Consider the following 18223-nt stretch of genomic DNA (forward strand, 5'->3'; position numbering starts at 1 on the left):
GCATTTTTCTATAGTGAAATTCATTAGATAAATTAAGATTGGGTTATTGATTACTCGTCATTTTCTTTTATTTGAATGAGCTGGTCAAATTGGAGATTAATTAACTTTGTTTTGTGCTTGCTTTTCTTCATCTTCATGCAAGGAATACGAATTTCATTTTCCAACAAAAGGAGCAAGGCAAGAATAAAGAATAAACAGGAAGAAACCCAAGGAAATGCATTGGAAGTGCATTTGCTACAATAAAACTTCTCGGGATTGTCTATTTCTAGCATCAAGATAAGAATAATTCGGGAGAGAACCCGGATTTCATTTTCCAACAAAAGGAGCAAGGCAAGAATAAAGAGAGAAAAGGAAGAAACAAAGGAAAATGCACTCCAGATTGGGTACAAGAAACTTCTCTAAAGCTTGTCTATTTCGACACCAAGATAATTTGATGCAGATCCTTTCAAAGAGAAGAAAAAGCCCAAAGAAGGGGAAAGTATTATGGAAGAAGCGCCAGCTGATATTCTGTCACTTCTGGAGCTGAGACGGATATAATAAGAACCCACAATATGGTGAATTGGTGCTTTACTTATTTACTATTTTTAACTAGAATTTTTTTGCCGATCAAGCGCTACCTGGTATTGAGGTTGTGGTTCAAGCCATGGTTTTAGTCATCTGTCGCATTCTCTTTTTCCTTTCTTTCTTTATTGCAAACTCTGATGTTAGAAATGTACTTAATGGATTTGAACACACATCTTACGTCGCATTCATGTGGTTAATGATGTAATTATTACTCTCATTACAATGGTTTGCTATATGGCGATAGTGAGATTCCATCAGCGAAGGGGAAACCTGGAGAATACCAGTGAAGCTCTTTCATATGAGGCTTTGTCGAGTCTTCCCTGACTTTTTCAAGGCACGGCTGTTCATTACGTGATTTAATTAGTCGCAGGTTCTAAGGAAAATCTGCTGGTACTTGGTTCAGTCACCACACGATCGGTTGCAGTCAAGCCTTTGTAATACTTTAGAAGCTAAAAATGTCTCAGAAATTCCCCATATCAGGTACATCATTGAATTGTTTCTAGTATTTGGTTGTACGTTTTCTTGCGATAGGTTGATAATCTGTGATAGAATTTGGTTGGCTGTGCCTTTGTTATTTTAACACAGTTTGCAGTTGAAACAATTGGTCACAATGGAGGTTATCCAGTTAACTGCTCTTTGGAGTAATTTCAGGGATAAATTTGAGAATGAGAAAACCATGCTCGAAGGTGCACTTGTTGAGAAGGCAGCAGAAGATCTTAGATAGAGAATACGCAAACATGTAATTACAGAACTTTGTCATTTTTTTTCCTTGCTTTCTTTGTATCATCATGCTGATGCAACTTACTCTATTTTCTGCAGAATATTATTGTCGTTTTGAAGTATTACTCGAGGATTACCTTGAGGAAACTTGCATAGCTGTGCCTCAGCATCCAGGTTGATTATGTTGAACGTTTATTTATTTCTCTTATCAATGTCAATCTTTATGACTGAATGCCTAGACCCTTCATTTAACCCTGGGCAGCCTCTCTGCCCCTGATACCTGTAGGTTATGGTTGCTGGACTTGGATACAAGTTCCAAAAAAGTGGAAAAGAGGTTTTGGTGCCTTGAAGGCCAAGGCTTGTCTTGAGGTTGAAAATGTTGTGCTTCTAGTTTTTTTCTATGAATATTTCAGACCGATATATATGCATACACACTGTGCTTAGTCAACTTCTCATAAAATTTGTCATAGCTATCAGTGTCAATGTCTGGCATTGTGAAACCATTTCTTGTCCCATGGAGCCTGAAATTCTGATGCGCTTTAGAAGTGTGGGAGGAGTTCTGTTATGACTCACCATTTCCAGTGTTACAAAAGTATATCTCGTGATTAGAGCTTTCTTAATTTGCTCAGAAATCTATGTAGCTGAATCACTCAACGAAACGAACTCTGTTTTTGGGGTTCTGTTACCACTGTTGTAGAGAGCTTTAATCATTCATATGCCTCAATCTATTAAATCAACACTATCATCTGCTAGAGAGACAGCATAATAGTAATTATACAAGCCTGTATGATATTCAATTAGCATGACCTGTTAGTTCTATGACCATTTTGGGAAGCTGAAAAGCATCTCTCCAAAATGGATGTTTCCAAGCGAGTGCAAGACGGCTCCTGTAACGATGAATCTTCATCAACATTAGCGGATTTAATGATGCTTTATGAATAACCCTTTTTATTGGTTCCAGCTTTGGTGACATATCAACCCAGCAAATCTCTGAGAAGCTTTGCAGCCCCTTAGCCGTGTTCACTCAAGTTCTCCGTAGAAGTGTGCTTTCGTGATCTAGGAACTTAGTGATTCATAGTGTTGTAAAAGGTACACTATAATAAAATGAATCGACAATGGTCGCTCCGCTACAAGCAAGAGCTACGGACAATCTAGCGTAAATTATGTGGACAGGAATTTTTCATAGCAGTGCCACGGGTTTTAATTATAGATACGACTGAAGAGCAGATGCTGCTGAAGATGCATTTGTCCAAGTCTTTAAGTTAGCTTTGGAACTGTTCTTGTCAATCCTTCACACACAGCCTCTACCGAAATTCACTACTCCATTCCCTTCCCTGTTTAGTCACGCCAATTTTCCCAAACTCCTCACTTGGCTCGTGCTTCACACTACTTTACCCTTCTGTTTTAGCATGCAATAACGTAATCGTGCTGTCCTGCTCGCTTCACCTTCTCATTACATTTCCCCGATGATTCCATTTAATAATGGAAAACCAAGTCAAGTCAATCAAAGCACCTGTGTAGGGGGCACGCACCTTCCACATAATGCTAATGAAATTATGCGTGCAATAACCCACCTACAGTGATTGCCCTTTGCTTTTTATTTTCTATTTGTTCTATTAATAGAAAAAGGAAGTCATTGCTTTCGAAAAAGAGCGCCTTCGTAGGCTCTACGCCCCTCCCGCGCAATCCCGTGGAAATTATGCGTGCAATAATTGCCCGCATAGAGTGTTGCGATGTCATTTCTTTCTTAACTTCATCATCTCTTTTTTTATTCTATTCATCATCCGAAAATACTCGAGCGCACATCCATGTTTTGCATCATATCAACACTTGGTTACGGTAATACATCATGATGTCATAAAACAATCTTATTTTACATTATATTCTCATTCTTAATTATTATGACATGTCGTAATACAGTACGTTGCAATATGCGTACCATATATTCTCATATCTTTCACTTTTTTGGGACGGTTTAGTAGTGGCTTTAAACCTAACAATTTTATCATGCTCAATTAATAGTTGACACTAACAAAATTTTGACTGAACATTTGATGACACAAATTAAATAGACGGATGACATTGAAACACTTGCATTGGATGGATGACAAGGGATATGGCATGATCGATGTGCGAAAACACGGATTCAAAAAACGGCCCCATCTTCCTCATAGTTTTTAGAGGCCCTAGAATCGATATTTCTTTCTTTCTATTTTCTGAATTTTTGCCCCCACGATTCTGATGGCATGAAAAGAAAACCAATCAACCTAATGACTTTCGGTGCACAATAGTCTTGTTAATTTTCAGGCAAAAAAAAAATCTTATTAATTTCAACCATTGAAATTATAATCAATATGAGATTCACATAATTGGCTCTTCTAAATGAATACTCAAAGAGCAATTTTTACTTACATGCAAGAAAATAATTTTTAATTTTTATTTTTTATATACTAATTAGACATAATTAGTATTTTCATACGTGCTCATGCCTAGGGGTGAGCATGGTCCAGTTGGTCCGGCCACCCCTAACCCTAGGACCAACCCATACGTGTGTCGGTCCTCAATTTTTAGGACCGAGGACCGACCTGCTGTTGAGCTCGAGACCAAGGACCGGACCGACCCAATGGGTTCGATCCAGTTCCAGGGTCAACCCGGGACCGATTAATAATTTTTTTTCTTATTTTTTTATACTCCCTAAAAAAACAAACCTACAAAATTCAAATTACACATCTATCGACAATGCGACACTGTGCAACTAAACTATAAATACCAATACATATTTAGCAAATTTAAAACGACACAATAATATAAATTCCGTACCTATTAACTGCTCATCGAGATATGAGACAAGATGGAAAGTTCTTGTAATCATCTATCTTTAATATTCATAACACCATATGCAAAAACGTTTTCCCATATTTGATCATGTAGAATTCACTCAACCAAAAAATGAGCTTCACACCACTTGACTAACATTTGATCATGTAGAGTCCACTCAACCAAAAAATGAGCTTCACACCACTTGACTAGCAAATCACCGTAGCAACTGCAATACTACTTTACTCTTCCAAAACTTCTACCATTTGACACAAATTAAAAAGCAAAGTGCAGCTGAAATTCATTAGTAAAATACAATTAAACCATAAAAAGTTTAAAATACTTAATATAAACCATTAATATATAACTTCACATCTTGTTAATTCACTTGAACTTCTAAATACCTAAAAACAAAACAAACGACACATAATTAATACTTAACAAAAGTTTTAAATTGAAATTACTATTAATGCTATTGATAGAACATCTCAATATAATATAATATAACGACATTTTACTTAGGTTTGAATATATAAAAGAATTATAATATAATATAATATATTATACATGGTTGGTCTAGGTTGGACCGACCTAAAATTTTAGGACCAGACCAACAACCGGCATTGGTCCGGAATTTTAGGACCAAGGACCGATCCAGTCCCCTTAGGAACCGGACCGGGACCGATAGGATAGGGCGGTCCAGGTCGGTCCGGTCGACCCTAGACCACTGCTCACCCCTACTCATGCCTTTAGATTACAACAAAAATCATCATCATTCATGGCTAATTCTTTCCAACTTGTCTTGTTACAGTTCCATCACAACAGAATAACCTTATGATTTCTTCCTTGGGAATTTCGTACACGGAGAAAATAAATTATTTTCTTTTTTATCCAGTAATACTTATTTGGGCCCACTCCGACAGGACACTTTCGTGAGACCGGTCTATTAGGAATCGGTCTTGTGGATTTCGAAAGATTTTTTTTTTATATTTCTTTTATTTGGAAGCATTCTTGAAAATAAGACAAAATTATTTATATTTCTTTTGAGTATGTTCTCCTTAAATTGTAGTCATTTTTTGATTGATGGTAAACAATTGGATAAAGAGAGCATGTAATTACAATTGCAAAATAAATGTTGAACAACCTTATAAACTATCAAGGAACAAAAAAAGATATACTTATATATGAAAATGAGAACCTCAGGGTATCCTAATACCTGCTCTCTATTCCTCGAAACTCACATATTTTTCTATTTTAAACAAAAGAAAAGAAATATCTATGGGGTTTGGAATAATAATGGAATTGAACGTTATTTTTTAATTCTTTTTATGTAACTACTTGCTATTATAAAAATATCCATTGTACAAAACGACTGCAAGACGATTATGACATGGAGAATGATAGCTCCTAAGAGTAAGCAAAAGCAACTGGGATTTTTGTGTCTTCTGGATGAGTACTAAAAGATCTCTCTTGTAGCTATTTCTCAAATTAGACTTATCTATGCCACACCATACTTTTAAGATAGTAGAGTCATCACACCTTTATCCCAATCACATCCACATCTCTCCTCAGAATTAATTTTTAACATTTTGCATAACCTTTCTTTTTTTATTAACCTATCACAAATAATTATTCCCAAGTAAGATTTGCACACATTAAACCGAGTTTTAATTTATTGACTTCTTACTCCACAAAGTTAATATATTATTGACTTTGAATTCAGAATTTGGATGGCAATATTTTGAAGCACAATTTATGAATGTGGAATCATTAATTTTGAATCAATAAATGGCTAATAAATGTATATTGAAAGTCTGTTTAAATACATTTATTTCTTTATCGCAAGAATTGCTCTTAAAATATCAATCATACTTAACGCATGACTATAATAAAATTAACAGTCGAAAAACGGAAGAAATGCAGGGCCCACCTTGAGAAAACTAGCCTAACAAGTCACTATCAAGAAACTCCATTTTAGATATATATGGTGTTAATAAAAAATATTAATGATAACTTTTTTTTTTTTTTTGCTCTGATTACATCCTGGATTTCAATTTTTTTGCCCAATTATTAAAAGCGTCATTGGAGAAAACAAATACACTATACGATGTGAAAATTGTGTTTCATGTTTTTTTATATAATATCTTTTGCATTCTTGAAATTTCTATCGCTGCATCCCAGCAAAAGTAGAGAGCTCATCTTTTCTGGGGATTTGAATAGGAGCATCCTATAAATTGGGATTTAGTCTAGGAAAGGACGTGTAAATAGTAACTTTTGCATCTGATTGGCCATTTGAAAATTTAAGTAGAGAGATCGGGAAAAATTATAAAATCAAGGCTTGGAGCATGACATGACAATTATTTTCTGGGAGTCTATTATTATCATGAAAAAATAATTTTGGTATACCTATACCTTAGAGCATGACATTAAGAGTTTTATGATTTTGGTTGTGTTTTATTAAATAGATAAAGGCTGTTGTAATTTCTTCTCTTGGTCAATTAAATAAAGCCAGATTTTAATAGTTTGCTGTTGCCTGCTTGCTCCTATTCGAATTTGCCCTTCGAGAAGGACTCAAATGTAACACTTTTGAGTTTTGCCATTTCGCACAAACCAACCTGAATTAATATTTGATGAAGGCAATTTCCTGTTCATAACGCCTATCTAAATTTATGCAATATTCCTGCAGGTACGAGGAACGTATTATAATCCGAGTTAGTTAGCTATGCTAAGAATTTAATCAACTCGAGGCCTTATTCGGGTAGACAGTCTTATGGGAAGAAAGCAAGGCCGCCCTATGTTCAGAAGGCTCTAACTAGATTGTAGGATGTCATCTTTTTCTGCTTTTTCGTTGGAACAAGCAGTCAGCGTTTTGCGAAACACTTCACTTCTTGGCAAGTGGATTTAATGGGAACATTCTATTCATTCTTCCTATGGAAAGAGGGATCCATTTTCTCCCTCTCGTTTTCTTGACTTGAATGACGATCATGAGGTTTTCCGTTTTGCCAGTATAATTGATAGGTACATTTCTTGATATTAATTGCCCTCCTAGATAGATGATATGCTTCCCTGCGGACCTTACTTAACCCTCTTTCTGTTCACTCTCTTCGTCGATTTCCACATTTAAGCATGTATTGAAGGCTGACTTCTTACATCCCCTCTTATACGGTTGGATTTGGAAGAGACACATCTACTTATGTTAGGAGCTTACGGGAGATTGCAGGTCATTGAATGCATACCATGATGCTTCAACTGCTGCTAGATGACTTAACTTGTCGAGGATGAAAAAAGACCGTGGAAAGTGGTTCAGGATGGCAAAAGTGCAATTGCTTTTAGATTCAATCAAGCCCATTCTCAGCTGATTAGCCAAGATACATGTTTGTTTTGTTCCATTGGATTATATTGTCCTTCAAGGCAGGATATGTTACATATGCTACTGTCAAGAGAATGGCTTGTCATGCTAATATTAAGTGGCTATTCAACTATCAATAATCGCATTCACATCTATACAAGCACGGGGTACTGCTCAGGGAATGTCCCACTCTCCCTTCACGTGATGCACGAGTTTTGCTGACCGAACGTATGTGACAATCTTTGCCAGCCCAATTCCAACCTGTCCACTCGTCGGCCGAAAGAAAGAACCTGGTCAACTATTGGGCACCACAACATGATCGCACGGCTTGTAATGATGTCTTACTTGACCATGCAAAAGTGGTTGTGAGATCGTTATGGTCTATAATAAGGCAACTCTAAATTACTTGACTCGCTTTGCTCTTGCTTTTGAGAGGAAACCTTTGAAAACTCTTTTAACCAAGACCGTTATGCTTCCTTCAATTCACGTCTCGTAGTCTTAAGCTGCATGCCGTTTTTCAGGTGTATTCTGGATAATTTTAGTGTGATTTTGTGTTCCCAAGCATAAGAAATTCTTCTATTTAGTATCTAACAAGACACAAGGGCAAAACGTATATTTATGCTTTGTCTGGGAAGGAGGGGAAGAGGAGCAAAATGAAGTAAATTTTGTAACCTTTACGAGAAGAAGTGGGAGGAAATTCATAATTTTTCTCTCTTCCTTTACTCGATGTATCCAAAAAAAGCAGCTTTTCCTTTATCATGAAGGTGCTTGCTTGCTAAATAGACCACCAGCATAGGGTAAATCATGCATTGTTGCTGCCATAGGGGTCCTTACCAATTGACATAAACTAAAAGTGAATTTCATTTTTCAAGTGCGTGGAACTCCACTTGACTTCCAGTTGATGCACATCGGCCATTATCCACAAGATGCTCCGATGAACAATCAATGTGTCCATTCATGTGCAAAACGTACTATGGAGACAGACATATGAAGTTGATCCTTGGAAGGCAGAGGTGTCGCGCAACCTAGCAACTCAGTCGTTCGGATCCTCCTCCTCCAGCTTGTTCTGTCTATATGTTTTAAGAGGAGGAGGATTTGACGGCACGAAGGAGTCTGTAGACCAACTAATGGACTAGTTTAAGAAAGAAAAGAATTCTACTGCGCAGTTTGCTTGGAGACTGAAAGGAATAATAAGGAAGAGGGGTACCCATGGCCATATGACCGTCAAGTTTCCAATAAGTACATAATTGAAGTGCTTGGCATTGTGGGCCCGATATTTTTTATTTTGTCGTGGATTCTCTTTTGCGGTTCTGAGCCGACAGCTTTTGTATTCTCTTGAACTTTGGAGAATCATATTCACATTTAGGTCCCCACATTCATATGACAGGATAAGGTGAGCACAGCACCTTTCGGTGGATGAGGTGATGAGGGTTTGGAGGAAACTCAATCGAAAGCCCTTGGGAAGTTGCTTCCATCTTTATGGGAGCAAATTCATGGTCAATTCATTGTTAAATTATATTTCGAGTTTACGCGTTTGCAAAACGCGATTCGCTTGAATAGATCTGTTATCATTCAAAATAAAATCCAATGTTCATTTCATTATTTAAACAGGCAATGCGAGATAATAGTTTCATTAACGGGGTTTAGGTAATGGCCCAATTTCGATTTCATTTTTAGCAAGTAGTTCCATTCCATATATGAAGTGATATTGTATTTGTTCGTGTAAACGGTTAATTAGATATAGTTTCAATCTCTTTATGTAAAACCCCTATTTTGAAAATCTCAAAAATTTATTGGTTGACGTAGGACAAGTTGTCAATAGTTTCCTAAAATGAATTGATCAAAAAATGAATAGAGTTTAGCACAACATTTATCAAAGTGAATAGATAAAGGTCGGCCGCTACGAATGAGAGCTACGGACAATCTAGCATAAATCATGTTGACAAGGATTTTTCATAGGAGTGCCACGGGGTTTCATTACAAATACCGGTGAAGAGCAGATGTTGAAACTGCATTTGTCCAGTCCTTTAAGTTAGCTTTGAAACTGTTCTTGTTAATCCTCCAGAACCTCTACAAAAAATTCACTACTCAATTCCAAAAATTCTCTGCCCAGCCACACCAATTTTCCCAAATTCCTCGCCTAGCTTGTGCTTCTCACTATTTTACCCTTCCGTTTTCGCATGCGGCAACGTAATCGTGGTGACTTGCTCGCTTCACCTTCCCATTACATTTCCCTAAAGACTCCATTTGTTAATGGAAAAGCAAGTCAAGTCAAGTTGTGCTTGATTTCAAAGTTCAATAAAAGCACCTGTGTAGGTGGCGCGCACCTTCCGCATGATGCTAACGAAATTACGCGTTCAAGCACGCATAGTAGAAAAAGCAAGGACTGGAAGCATCTTTATTGCAAGTGGGTTTTCTTTTCCACCTTTTTGTTAAAATAAAAAGCAAGTAAAGTCAATAAGCACCTGCAGAGGTTCCCCGCAACTTCCTCATAATGTTGTGAATATTACGCGTGCAATGACTCAGCATTCTTGGAGGACTCTGCAATCAGTGTTCTTCAAGCATGAAGCTTAATATCGTGCAAAAGAAAAAATGCACCTTGGTGGAGAAGCCATTGGCTGAAAATGTAAACATGAAATAAAAAGCTAAACACCAAATGAAATAAAAAAGTAATTGATATTCACTGAATAATTATTCGATGGTGCAAAGAACCCATTGGCCAAGAATTTCTAAATGTGACACCAAATGTATAAACCCGCAATTCCACCAACTTAAGAGGAGCCAACTATAATGCCTTGTAGGTCTATGAAATGGAAAAAAGAAGATCGGCGGAATCACCTCATGTACTTAATTAGATGGATTTAACATAACGCTAAAGCTCAATTAGTTGTTGATTATGCAAACAAAATCATCATAATTTTCTAACTTGTCTAAATAAGGACCAAAAAAACCACCCGTATTTACTATCAATCGACTATCAGTTGTCTCGATAATTCTCATATACTGTACATTCACTTGTCATTATTGAAATATCAAATGCCTGAATATGCTTGTAGCTCCATCCAAATCTGGAAACAGAGTCTCACCCAAATCCAATCTTTCGTAGAAAGTGTGCACTAATCTTCGGCCGACGTCACTCGGAGCATCAGCATTGCTCGCTGGTTTTCTTTCCAATTCTTCGTTTACTTGGAAAAAGCAAGTCAAGTCAAGTGCACTTGCATAGGTAGCTTCAATGCACCTTCTGCATAATGTTGCGGAAATTATGCCTGCAATGGTCGCCCTTTGCTTTTTATTTTCTAATTGTTTTAATAATAGAAAAATAAGTCAAGTTGAACTCATGTTCATTTTAGGAAAAAAGGCACCCGCATAGGCTCTACGCCCCTTCCGCGCAATGCCGTAGAAATTATGCATGCGATAATTCCGCTTTTTGTGCAGCATGCATCGCAATCGCAGCGGTTCGATTAGTTGGAGATTCTTGGACCGTTGGATGGCAAGGACTCAGCATTGCACGCACAGTAGAGAGTGTTGTGATGTCATTTCTCTAACTTGCTGACACTAGATGTGTTTGATGTTGACTAGTTTTGATATTTCTCTCAACTCTTGGCATGTATGTGAGTAATACAGCGAGAAGGTTGAAATATGGAGGAGGATGTTTTTCTTCGAGGACTCTTATCAAATTTCAGATTGGCTGGAAGTTCTCAAAACACGGTCTCTTCCCATTTTCAATTTACAATTAGTTCCAAGTGGCAACCTAAGATGATGTCTTTGTCTAATTCATCTTCGCCTTTATCTTCTAGCTGGTGAAGCACAGAAACCATCATATTTCCTATCAATCTCGACATTTGATTGATTTCATCAATCATTTATTATTTGAAATCCCTTCTCCTTATCCTGTCATAGAGTGAAATGAGAAAGGAGTGATTCCTATGCAAACCATTAAATAGTTCTTGAACTTTAATTCATTTCATGGAACATATTTGAATGGAACAACAAAAAGATGGTTCACTTCTTAAGTTTTTGATTATACTTAAATGGAGATCTCCAAGTCTAGTAAGTATCATATGTATCGTGACCCTCGTGGAAGTATGAGAAGCAACTTGAGTGAAAAGTCATCATCTCTTCTTCACTTCAAAAGCTATTCACTTCATTGATATCGGTGCGTAGAGCTTTAGATACTTCATTTCTTATATTAAGTGTACAAAAAGGCCTATGTTGAATATGAAAGTCTGAAATTTACATCAACTCAAATAATATAAAAGAGAATATGCACAAATATGAATTAAATGATTAGGAACGTCATGTGTGATGTGTTTTCAATTATACACTTGAGTTGAAAGAATGTTTGTACCTATAAGTAAAGAAGTGAGTTCATGCTCTTAGGAGGTTTTATAAGCTAAGCTGGTTGTCAAAGCAGCAAAAGTAGGCTAATATTATATAGCTATATATACACTAGGTGTCAACGTAATCATTCCTTGTTGTCGTGTTTAATGCAATTCCTCTCTATTTAATACCTTCAGTTTTTCAAATCACATCTTCTAATGCTAAATAAGCTAATAGTGAATCCTCCTTTATTGTTCTGCAAAAAATTGTATTTTGGTGAAGAACATGTTGGCAGAGACTGGCAACATGAAATAAAAAGCCTGACAAAAGATGATCATGAAAGGGGAAAAAAAGTATTATTAAATTACCATTCAAATATGGAGAGTTGTTAGCTTAGAATTTATTAACGCGAAATCAAAAGAATAAAATTTATGTAATATGTTAAAAACTATTAATTTAGATGGAGAGATAAAAGTGGCCTGGATGGAGGATAATGATTTGATAATTTTCAAGTAAAAAGTAGAATGGAGGAATCTAGTTTAACGAAATTATTTTGAAAAAGATTTATTTTAAAGTTACTTTTCTAGACGAATAAAAAAGGAAAAGCCTCCTGCAGACTTTTAATAACAAAATCCTGTATAATCCCTCGATTTTATGCTCATGTCTGACTCATGTAAATTAGCAGTATATAAGAGAATGAAAGCAAGTCAAGTCAAGCCAGTACTGGATCTCTCAAATTTCATTGAAAGCGCGTAGACAGGTTCGAAGCACCTTCCCAGTAACATGGTGTGAATCGGTGGAGACCAGTCCACAGCAGGAGCATGTGAGTGTTGCTCGTCAGTTCTCTTTTCCACTTTTTCTTATTAATATAAAAAGCAAGTCAAGTCACGATGCCCTTGACTATTGCGTGTCTCCAAGTCAATGATGCTACTTCGACCCAAAAAAAGAAAGAAAAAAGTCATGATGCCGCAAAAATTACGCGTGCAATGATTATTCTTTCCGTGGCATGGCTCACAGCGGTTCGATTAGCATGGAGAGCTTTGGACCGTTGGATGGCAAGAACTCGATTGTTCGAGCACGCATATTAAAGAATTTCGCGTGTTGGTAATCCTACTTCAAAGGCTGAAAATCGGTGGAGATACCAGGGTTGTGTTGTTTGAGCACTCCTCAGGCAGCCAACCGACTCCTTCCTCTTTTCTGTTTCCTACTTTGATTGCTCCATTTTCTTCCGAGTAAGTAAGGGGTGTGAGAGTTCTTTTATTTTCGTTTGAATTAACTGAGTCATGAAAGACATTTGTCCGATTCGCAGATCTGGACCGTGAAGGCTGGCTTTCTTTTAAGGCTCTGCTTGATCAATCTCTTATTTTAAAACAGAATAAGAATCTCGTTGGTTAATTACTCCATGATGTCCATCCAATCAAGAAAAAGGTAAATGGTCCTTCCGTTCTCTTCCTTTCTCTCCAATTCCTTTCGTTTCTTTTCACGTCATTGCCCTCTCAACTTAAATTGCCAATTGAACTGTAAAAGAGAAGAACCCACTCACTCAGAAGATCTGAATTCCAGGGCGTCTTCCTCATCAAATGTTCCGCATGGAGGAGATCATGAAGGGGGAGACAAACGGCCGAAAGGGAATGCCTACGAAGTGTTCTTGAGCTTTAGAGGGATAGACACACGCAAAAATTTCACCGACTATCTCTATACTAGTCTTAACGATGCAGGAATTCATGTGTTCAGAGACGACAATGAGCTCCGAGTTGGTGAGGAGATTGGTCTAGAGCTTCTCTGCGGCATTACGCAGTCCACAATCTCTATCCCAATTATTTCCAAGAACTACGTTTCCAGCAAATGGTGCCTTCATGAGTTGGTTCAGATGTTAAAGTGCAAGAGGAGTAAAGGGCAAATAGTGTTGCCCATATTTTACAAAGTGGAACCCTCACAAGTGCAACATCCTACAGGGAGATTGAGAAAAGCTATCAATGCACATAAAAAGAATATGGAGGAAACGGTTGTGAAGGAATGGGAAGAAGCACTCAAAGAAGTTAGCACCTTGAAAGGATGGGAATCGGAGAAAATTCATAATGGGTACCTTATTCTCCTACAAAACATTGTTTAATTATTCATAAATAGACCTTTTTTCAAAAAGAATACACATATTGCTATCCTATACTGATATTCATTGTTATTTGACAGGCATGAAGGAGCATTGGTCAAAATTGTTGTCACAAAAGTTCTAAGCGAGTTAAAAGGAACATTTCAACTAATTGTTCCCCAACAGTTGGTTGGGATTGATGATCGTATCAAACATATTATGAGCTTGATAGATGCTAAATCCAATGGTACACGGATTATCGGAATTTATGGAATGGGTGGCATCGGTAAAACGACTCTTGCGAAGGTATTATACAACAAGTTCTTGGATCAGTTTAAGCATCATAGCTTTGTGGCAGATTGTCGAGAAGCATACCGGCGTGAGGGTATTGAATGCCTACAAAGGCAGCTCATATCTAGCGTAGGAAGTCCATGTGATGTGTCTAATGTGGACAAGGGGATCCATCTAATCAGATCTCGATTTGCACATAAGAAAGCACTCATTTTTCTTGATGATGTAGATGATAGTGCTCACTTGGAATATTTGGTCGACCGTAATTGGTTTAATGTAGGAAGTATAATCATCATAACAACTAGAAACAAGGATGTTCTTGACCAAGCTAGTGCAGATCACAAGTACCAACTCAACGGGTTGTCTTTTGATCAATCATTGATTTTATTCAGTAGACATGCATTTCAAAAGGATTCTCCTCCAAGTGATTATAAAGATATCTCTCGTGATGTCATATCTACTACTGGGGGGCTTCCATTAGCTCTAGAAGTTATAGGTTCATTCTTATGTAGAAAGAGAGAAAACGTATGGAAAGATACGTTGAAAAAATTAAAGAAAGTGCCCCATGAGAAAGTGCAAGAGAAGTTGAAAATAAGTTACGAAGCATTAGAGTATGAGGACCAACAAATATTTTTGGATATCGCATGCCTCTTCATTGGATCATGTAAACAAAATCCAACTTATATGTGGGATGCTTGTGATTTTTTCCCCGAGAAGGGGATTGAAGTATTATGTCTTATGTCCCTAATTAAAATTGACAAAAACGGAAGGCTATTGATGCATGATCAATTGAGAGATCTCGGAAGGGAAATTGTTCGTCAGGAAAATCCAAAGGAGCCTCAAAAGTGTAGTAGATTGTGCATCTATGAGGAAGCCCTAGATGTGCTTGTTAACAATGAGGTAAGAGTTTTCTTTACTTGTCTTAGTTGGTGAATGTGGGTGCATCTTCCCTTTCTTGTTTGAAACAAAAATAACTGTCACTTTGAGTCCCCAAAACTTGTTGCATCTACTAGCAAAGGAGCTCTTTTGATTAATTGCAGTATTTGCCTGATTCAAGATCATAATTGAGAAGCAATTTGTTGGTTATGGACGATTGATATATATCTTTACATGGTAGTATCATGATGAGGATACTCTCCTTTTGGTAACTTCAATGCAAAAACAAGACTACAAAAGCAGAATGTTTGACAGGGTGCTCTTAGATAAAACTTGACATTTGTAGAATGTTTCGGCCATGCTTTCCGCGATATTTATTTGATGCATTTGTTTTATGTTTGGATTAGTCTTTTCGTCTTTTGGGAGGTCTTTTCTTTCTTTTTTCTTTTACTAAGTATTGACTTCTTATGAATTCTAGTATCATAAATGAGACCATCCATTTGTGACGATTTAGCTATCTTGGTTCCTATATTTGTTTAAGTTGGGTTGAGTGTATCCCTTAGGTATTATTGGTTGTGCAGTTAGTCCCCCATCTATTTTTGTTTTTGTTGAATATAGTCCTCTTTCACTTTTTTGTGCAATCGAGTCATTTGTGGTCAATCACTGGTTGACACCACCAATTTGTTGATGTGGCGTCTGTATTTAGTTATGATAGATGAGCAACCATTCAATATAACCCTTTTAAACATATATTATTTGTGTTGTATAGACTTTTCATAATAGTTGATAGCTTCTTTTAATATATGGCAGGGTTGGTAGATACATTTGAATGGTTAGAGTTGTATTGGTTCGCATATACATGATGGGAGTAAAGGAAGTGTTATTTCACATATAAAGGGCATTAATTTTGATAAATATATTTTGGTATATGCATGAAGAGAGGCCTTGCATTGTAATTGCAAAAGGACCGAAATTTTGGAAATTTATAAGGTCCAAATTGCGAAAGGTATAGTTGGATAAGGAAAAAGTTTGGAAACAACCACTTGAGCTTCTCATCTTTACATAGATTAGATAAATAATATGCAACTACAACCTTTCATTTCACAAAAATCAAAGTGAGAAGCCTATGCCATAGTAGTATGACAGCAAATTGAAATCAATGCATTTTATTTTATATCAGTTGGTCTCATCTCATCATTCAAAACTTATGGTCCACAATGTTTCCAAGTTGCAGGGCAATAGAAAGATTGAGGCCCTTTCTCTTGGCAAATGTGGTATGGGAAGAAGATACGCTGCCAAAAAGTTTAAAAAAATGACCAACTTGAGGGTCCTTATAGCAGATGGTGTGAATTTCACTGGAGATTTCCAAAGCTTACTTCCTAATTTAAGATGGCTTCAATGGAAGAATTGTCCCTTGAATTTCGCCGCGACCAACTTTCATCCAAAGAAATTAGTTGTACTCGATATGTCATTCAGTGCAATTTTGGAGGATTGGGGAGGATGGGATCCACTCAAGGTAAGACATAAAGAAGGCATTGAAGTATTTTTTAACTTAACATTTTTTTTTTCCTTGTACATTTGAAAATTGATTCTCATAATTAAACTAGCTATGTCTCTTTAATTTCATACTACTGAACGACAACATGGTGCCTAATGATTGCATCTCTCTTTCATTTGGACTTGTCATATGCTTTTTTGATATTATAAATTGCTAATGTCTAATAAGCAAATATCTCCTTTGAAATGTTATTTGAAAATAAATGCAATTAGCACTTGTACACCCTAACATTCTTTTGCAATCGATGTGCTTTGAAAACATTTATCTATTGATGTGGCCAAACATTACTGAAAGAGGCATTTAAAATTAAGTAGGACAACCACGAAGGAGTAGAGGAGCACAAAGAATTTTTGAGGAATTCTAAAAAGTGAAATACATAAGGAGTAGCGAAAAATCACAAGTTGTGACGGTCCACTTATACTAACGTACCCTTTCTTTCTTTCAGATGGTGACTGAGCTCAAAGTTCTTAGCCTCACGGATTGTCGATCTTTGAAAAGAACTCCTGACTTGTCCACTTTTAGAAGGTTGGAGATTTTGACTCTTGAAAATTGTAAGAATTTAGAAGATCTTCATCCTTCTATTGGAAATCTGGCATCATTAATTGAGTTGGACTTAAGTTGCACATCGATTACGAAATTACCCAAAAGCGTTGGGAATTTGGTAAAACTCCAAAAGTTGGAAGTTTGGAATTGCAAAAATCTGAAGCGGCTACCTAATAATATATGCAAACTGATTTCGCTAGAGGAGCTCTGCCTAGGTATGTGTGAAAAGCTTCAGGAATTACCAGAACTGCCCTCCAGCATAACGAAATTAATAATCACTTGCCAGGGGCAGTCTTTGCCCCATCTTTCCCAGCTAACCCGTCTCGAGATACTCTCTCTTGACGATTGCCATCGGCTTGAATGTGTCCCAGAGCTTCCCATTGGACTATCGGAGCTTCATATTGCTTGGTGTGGAAAATTGAAAGCCTTGACGAATTTGTCAGACTTGAAACACTTGCAAAATTTCGAAATTAGGGAAAGCCCATCTCTCGAAGGATCGCCCGACGTGTCGAATTTTAGGCGTACGCAGATGAGAGAACTTGGCCTTGAAGAAGTCACCTACTATCCGGGGATCCTAACTTTCCACCGGAGAGATTAGAATTCTCCCGTGAGCAGACCTGAAGAGCTACGGGGGTAGAAGAGAAGGACGGCTCGATGTCCTTGGACTCTCTCTCTCTCTCTCTCTCTTTCTTTACTAGTCAGTCGCCCTGCTAGTTTCCCAGGCTCGAAGATCGAAGCCACCGTTCACACCCCGCATCCACCGCAGGCAGGCGGGCAGGTCGGTCGGCGCGCCGGAGATGACGACGGCGACGGCGACGGCGACAAGGCGATGCCACGGCTGGCAACGCCCTCTCCATCCGCTCCAGGTTAACGCACGCACGCGTCTCTCGAGCTTTCCTACGGTCTCTCAGTGTCGTTCATCGATTGTCCGGATTGGAGATTTTAGTTTGCTCAGTAGTAGCTAGCACAGTAGTTTCGACAGCAATCGGGTAGGCGGTAGGAGCTGGAAGTCGCGCTGGCTGCCATGGTTCTGTCGAGATTTGGTGAGTTGACCAAGGTCGCGAGCTTAGGTTTGCTGTTTTTGAGCTGAGGGTAG

The 18223-nt window shown here is 37.5% G+C and overlaps 1 protein-coding gene and 1 long non-coding RNA gene across 3 annotated transcripts; both read left to right on the forward strand.

Annotated features, from left to right (window-relative positions):
- Positions 1-435: 435 nt before the first annotated feature.
- LOC120293539 lies at positions 436-1900 on the forward strand. Of its 2 annotated transcripts, none has more exons than XR_005551540.1 (4): positions 436-1044; positions 1150-1303; positions 1384-1458; positions 1547-1900. It is a non-coding gene; the product is annotated as an uncharacterized LOC120293539 (long non-coding RNA). The 2 variants fall into 2 exon arrangements; XR_005551539.1 differs by having other exon boundaries at positions 1571-1900.
- An 11275-nt stretch (positions 1901-13175) lies between these two features.
- Positions 13176-14702, forward strand: LOC120293973 (disease resistance protein RPV1-like). Its single transcript, XM_039313811.1, has 2 exons — positions 13176-13198; positions 13334-14702. The coding sequence occupies exons 1-2, from the start codon at positions 13176-13178 to the stop codon at positions 13881-13883; spliced, it is 573 nt and encodes a 190-aa protein (XP_039169745.1). The 3' UTR covers positions 13884-14702.
- The last annotated feature ends 3521 nt before the right edge of the window (positions 14703-18223 follow it).

This window comes from Eucalyptus grandis, chromosome 5, assembly GCF_016545825.1.
Source record: "Eucalyptus grandis isolate ANBG69807.140 chromosome 5, ASM1654582v1, whole genome shotgun sequence".
Lineage (NCBI taxonomy): Eukaryota > Viridiplantae > Streptophyta > Magnoliopsida > Myrtales > Myrtaceae > Eucalyptus > Eucalyptus grandis.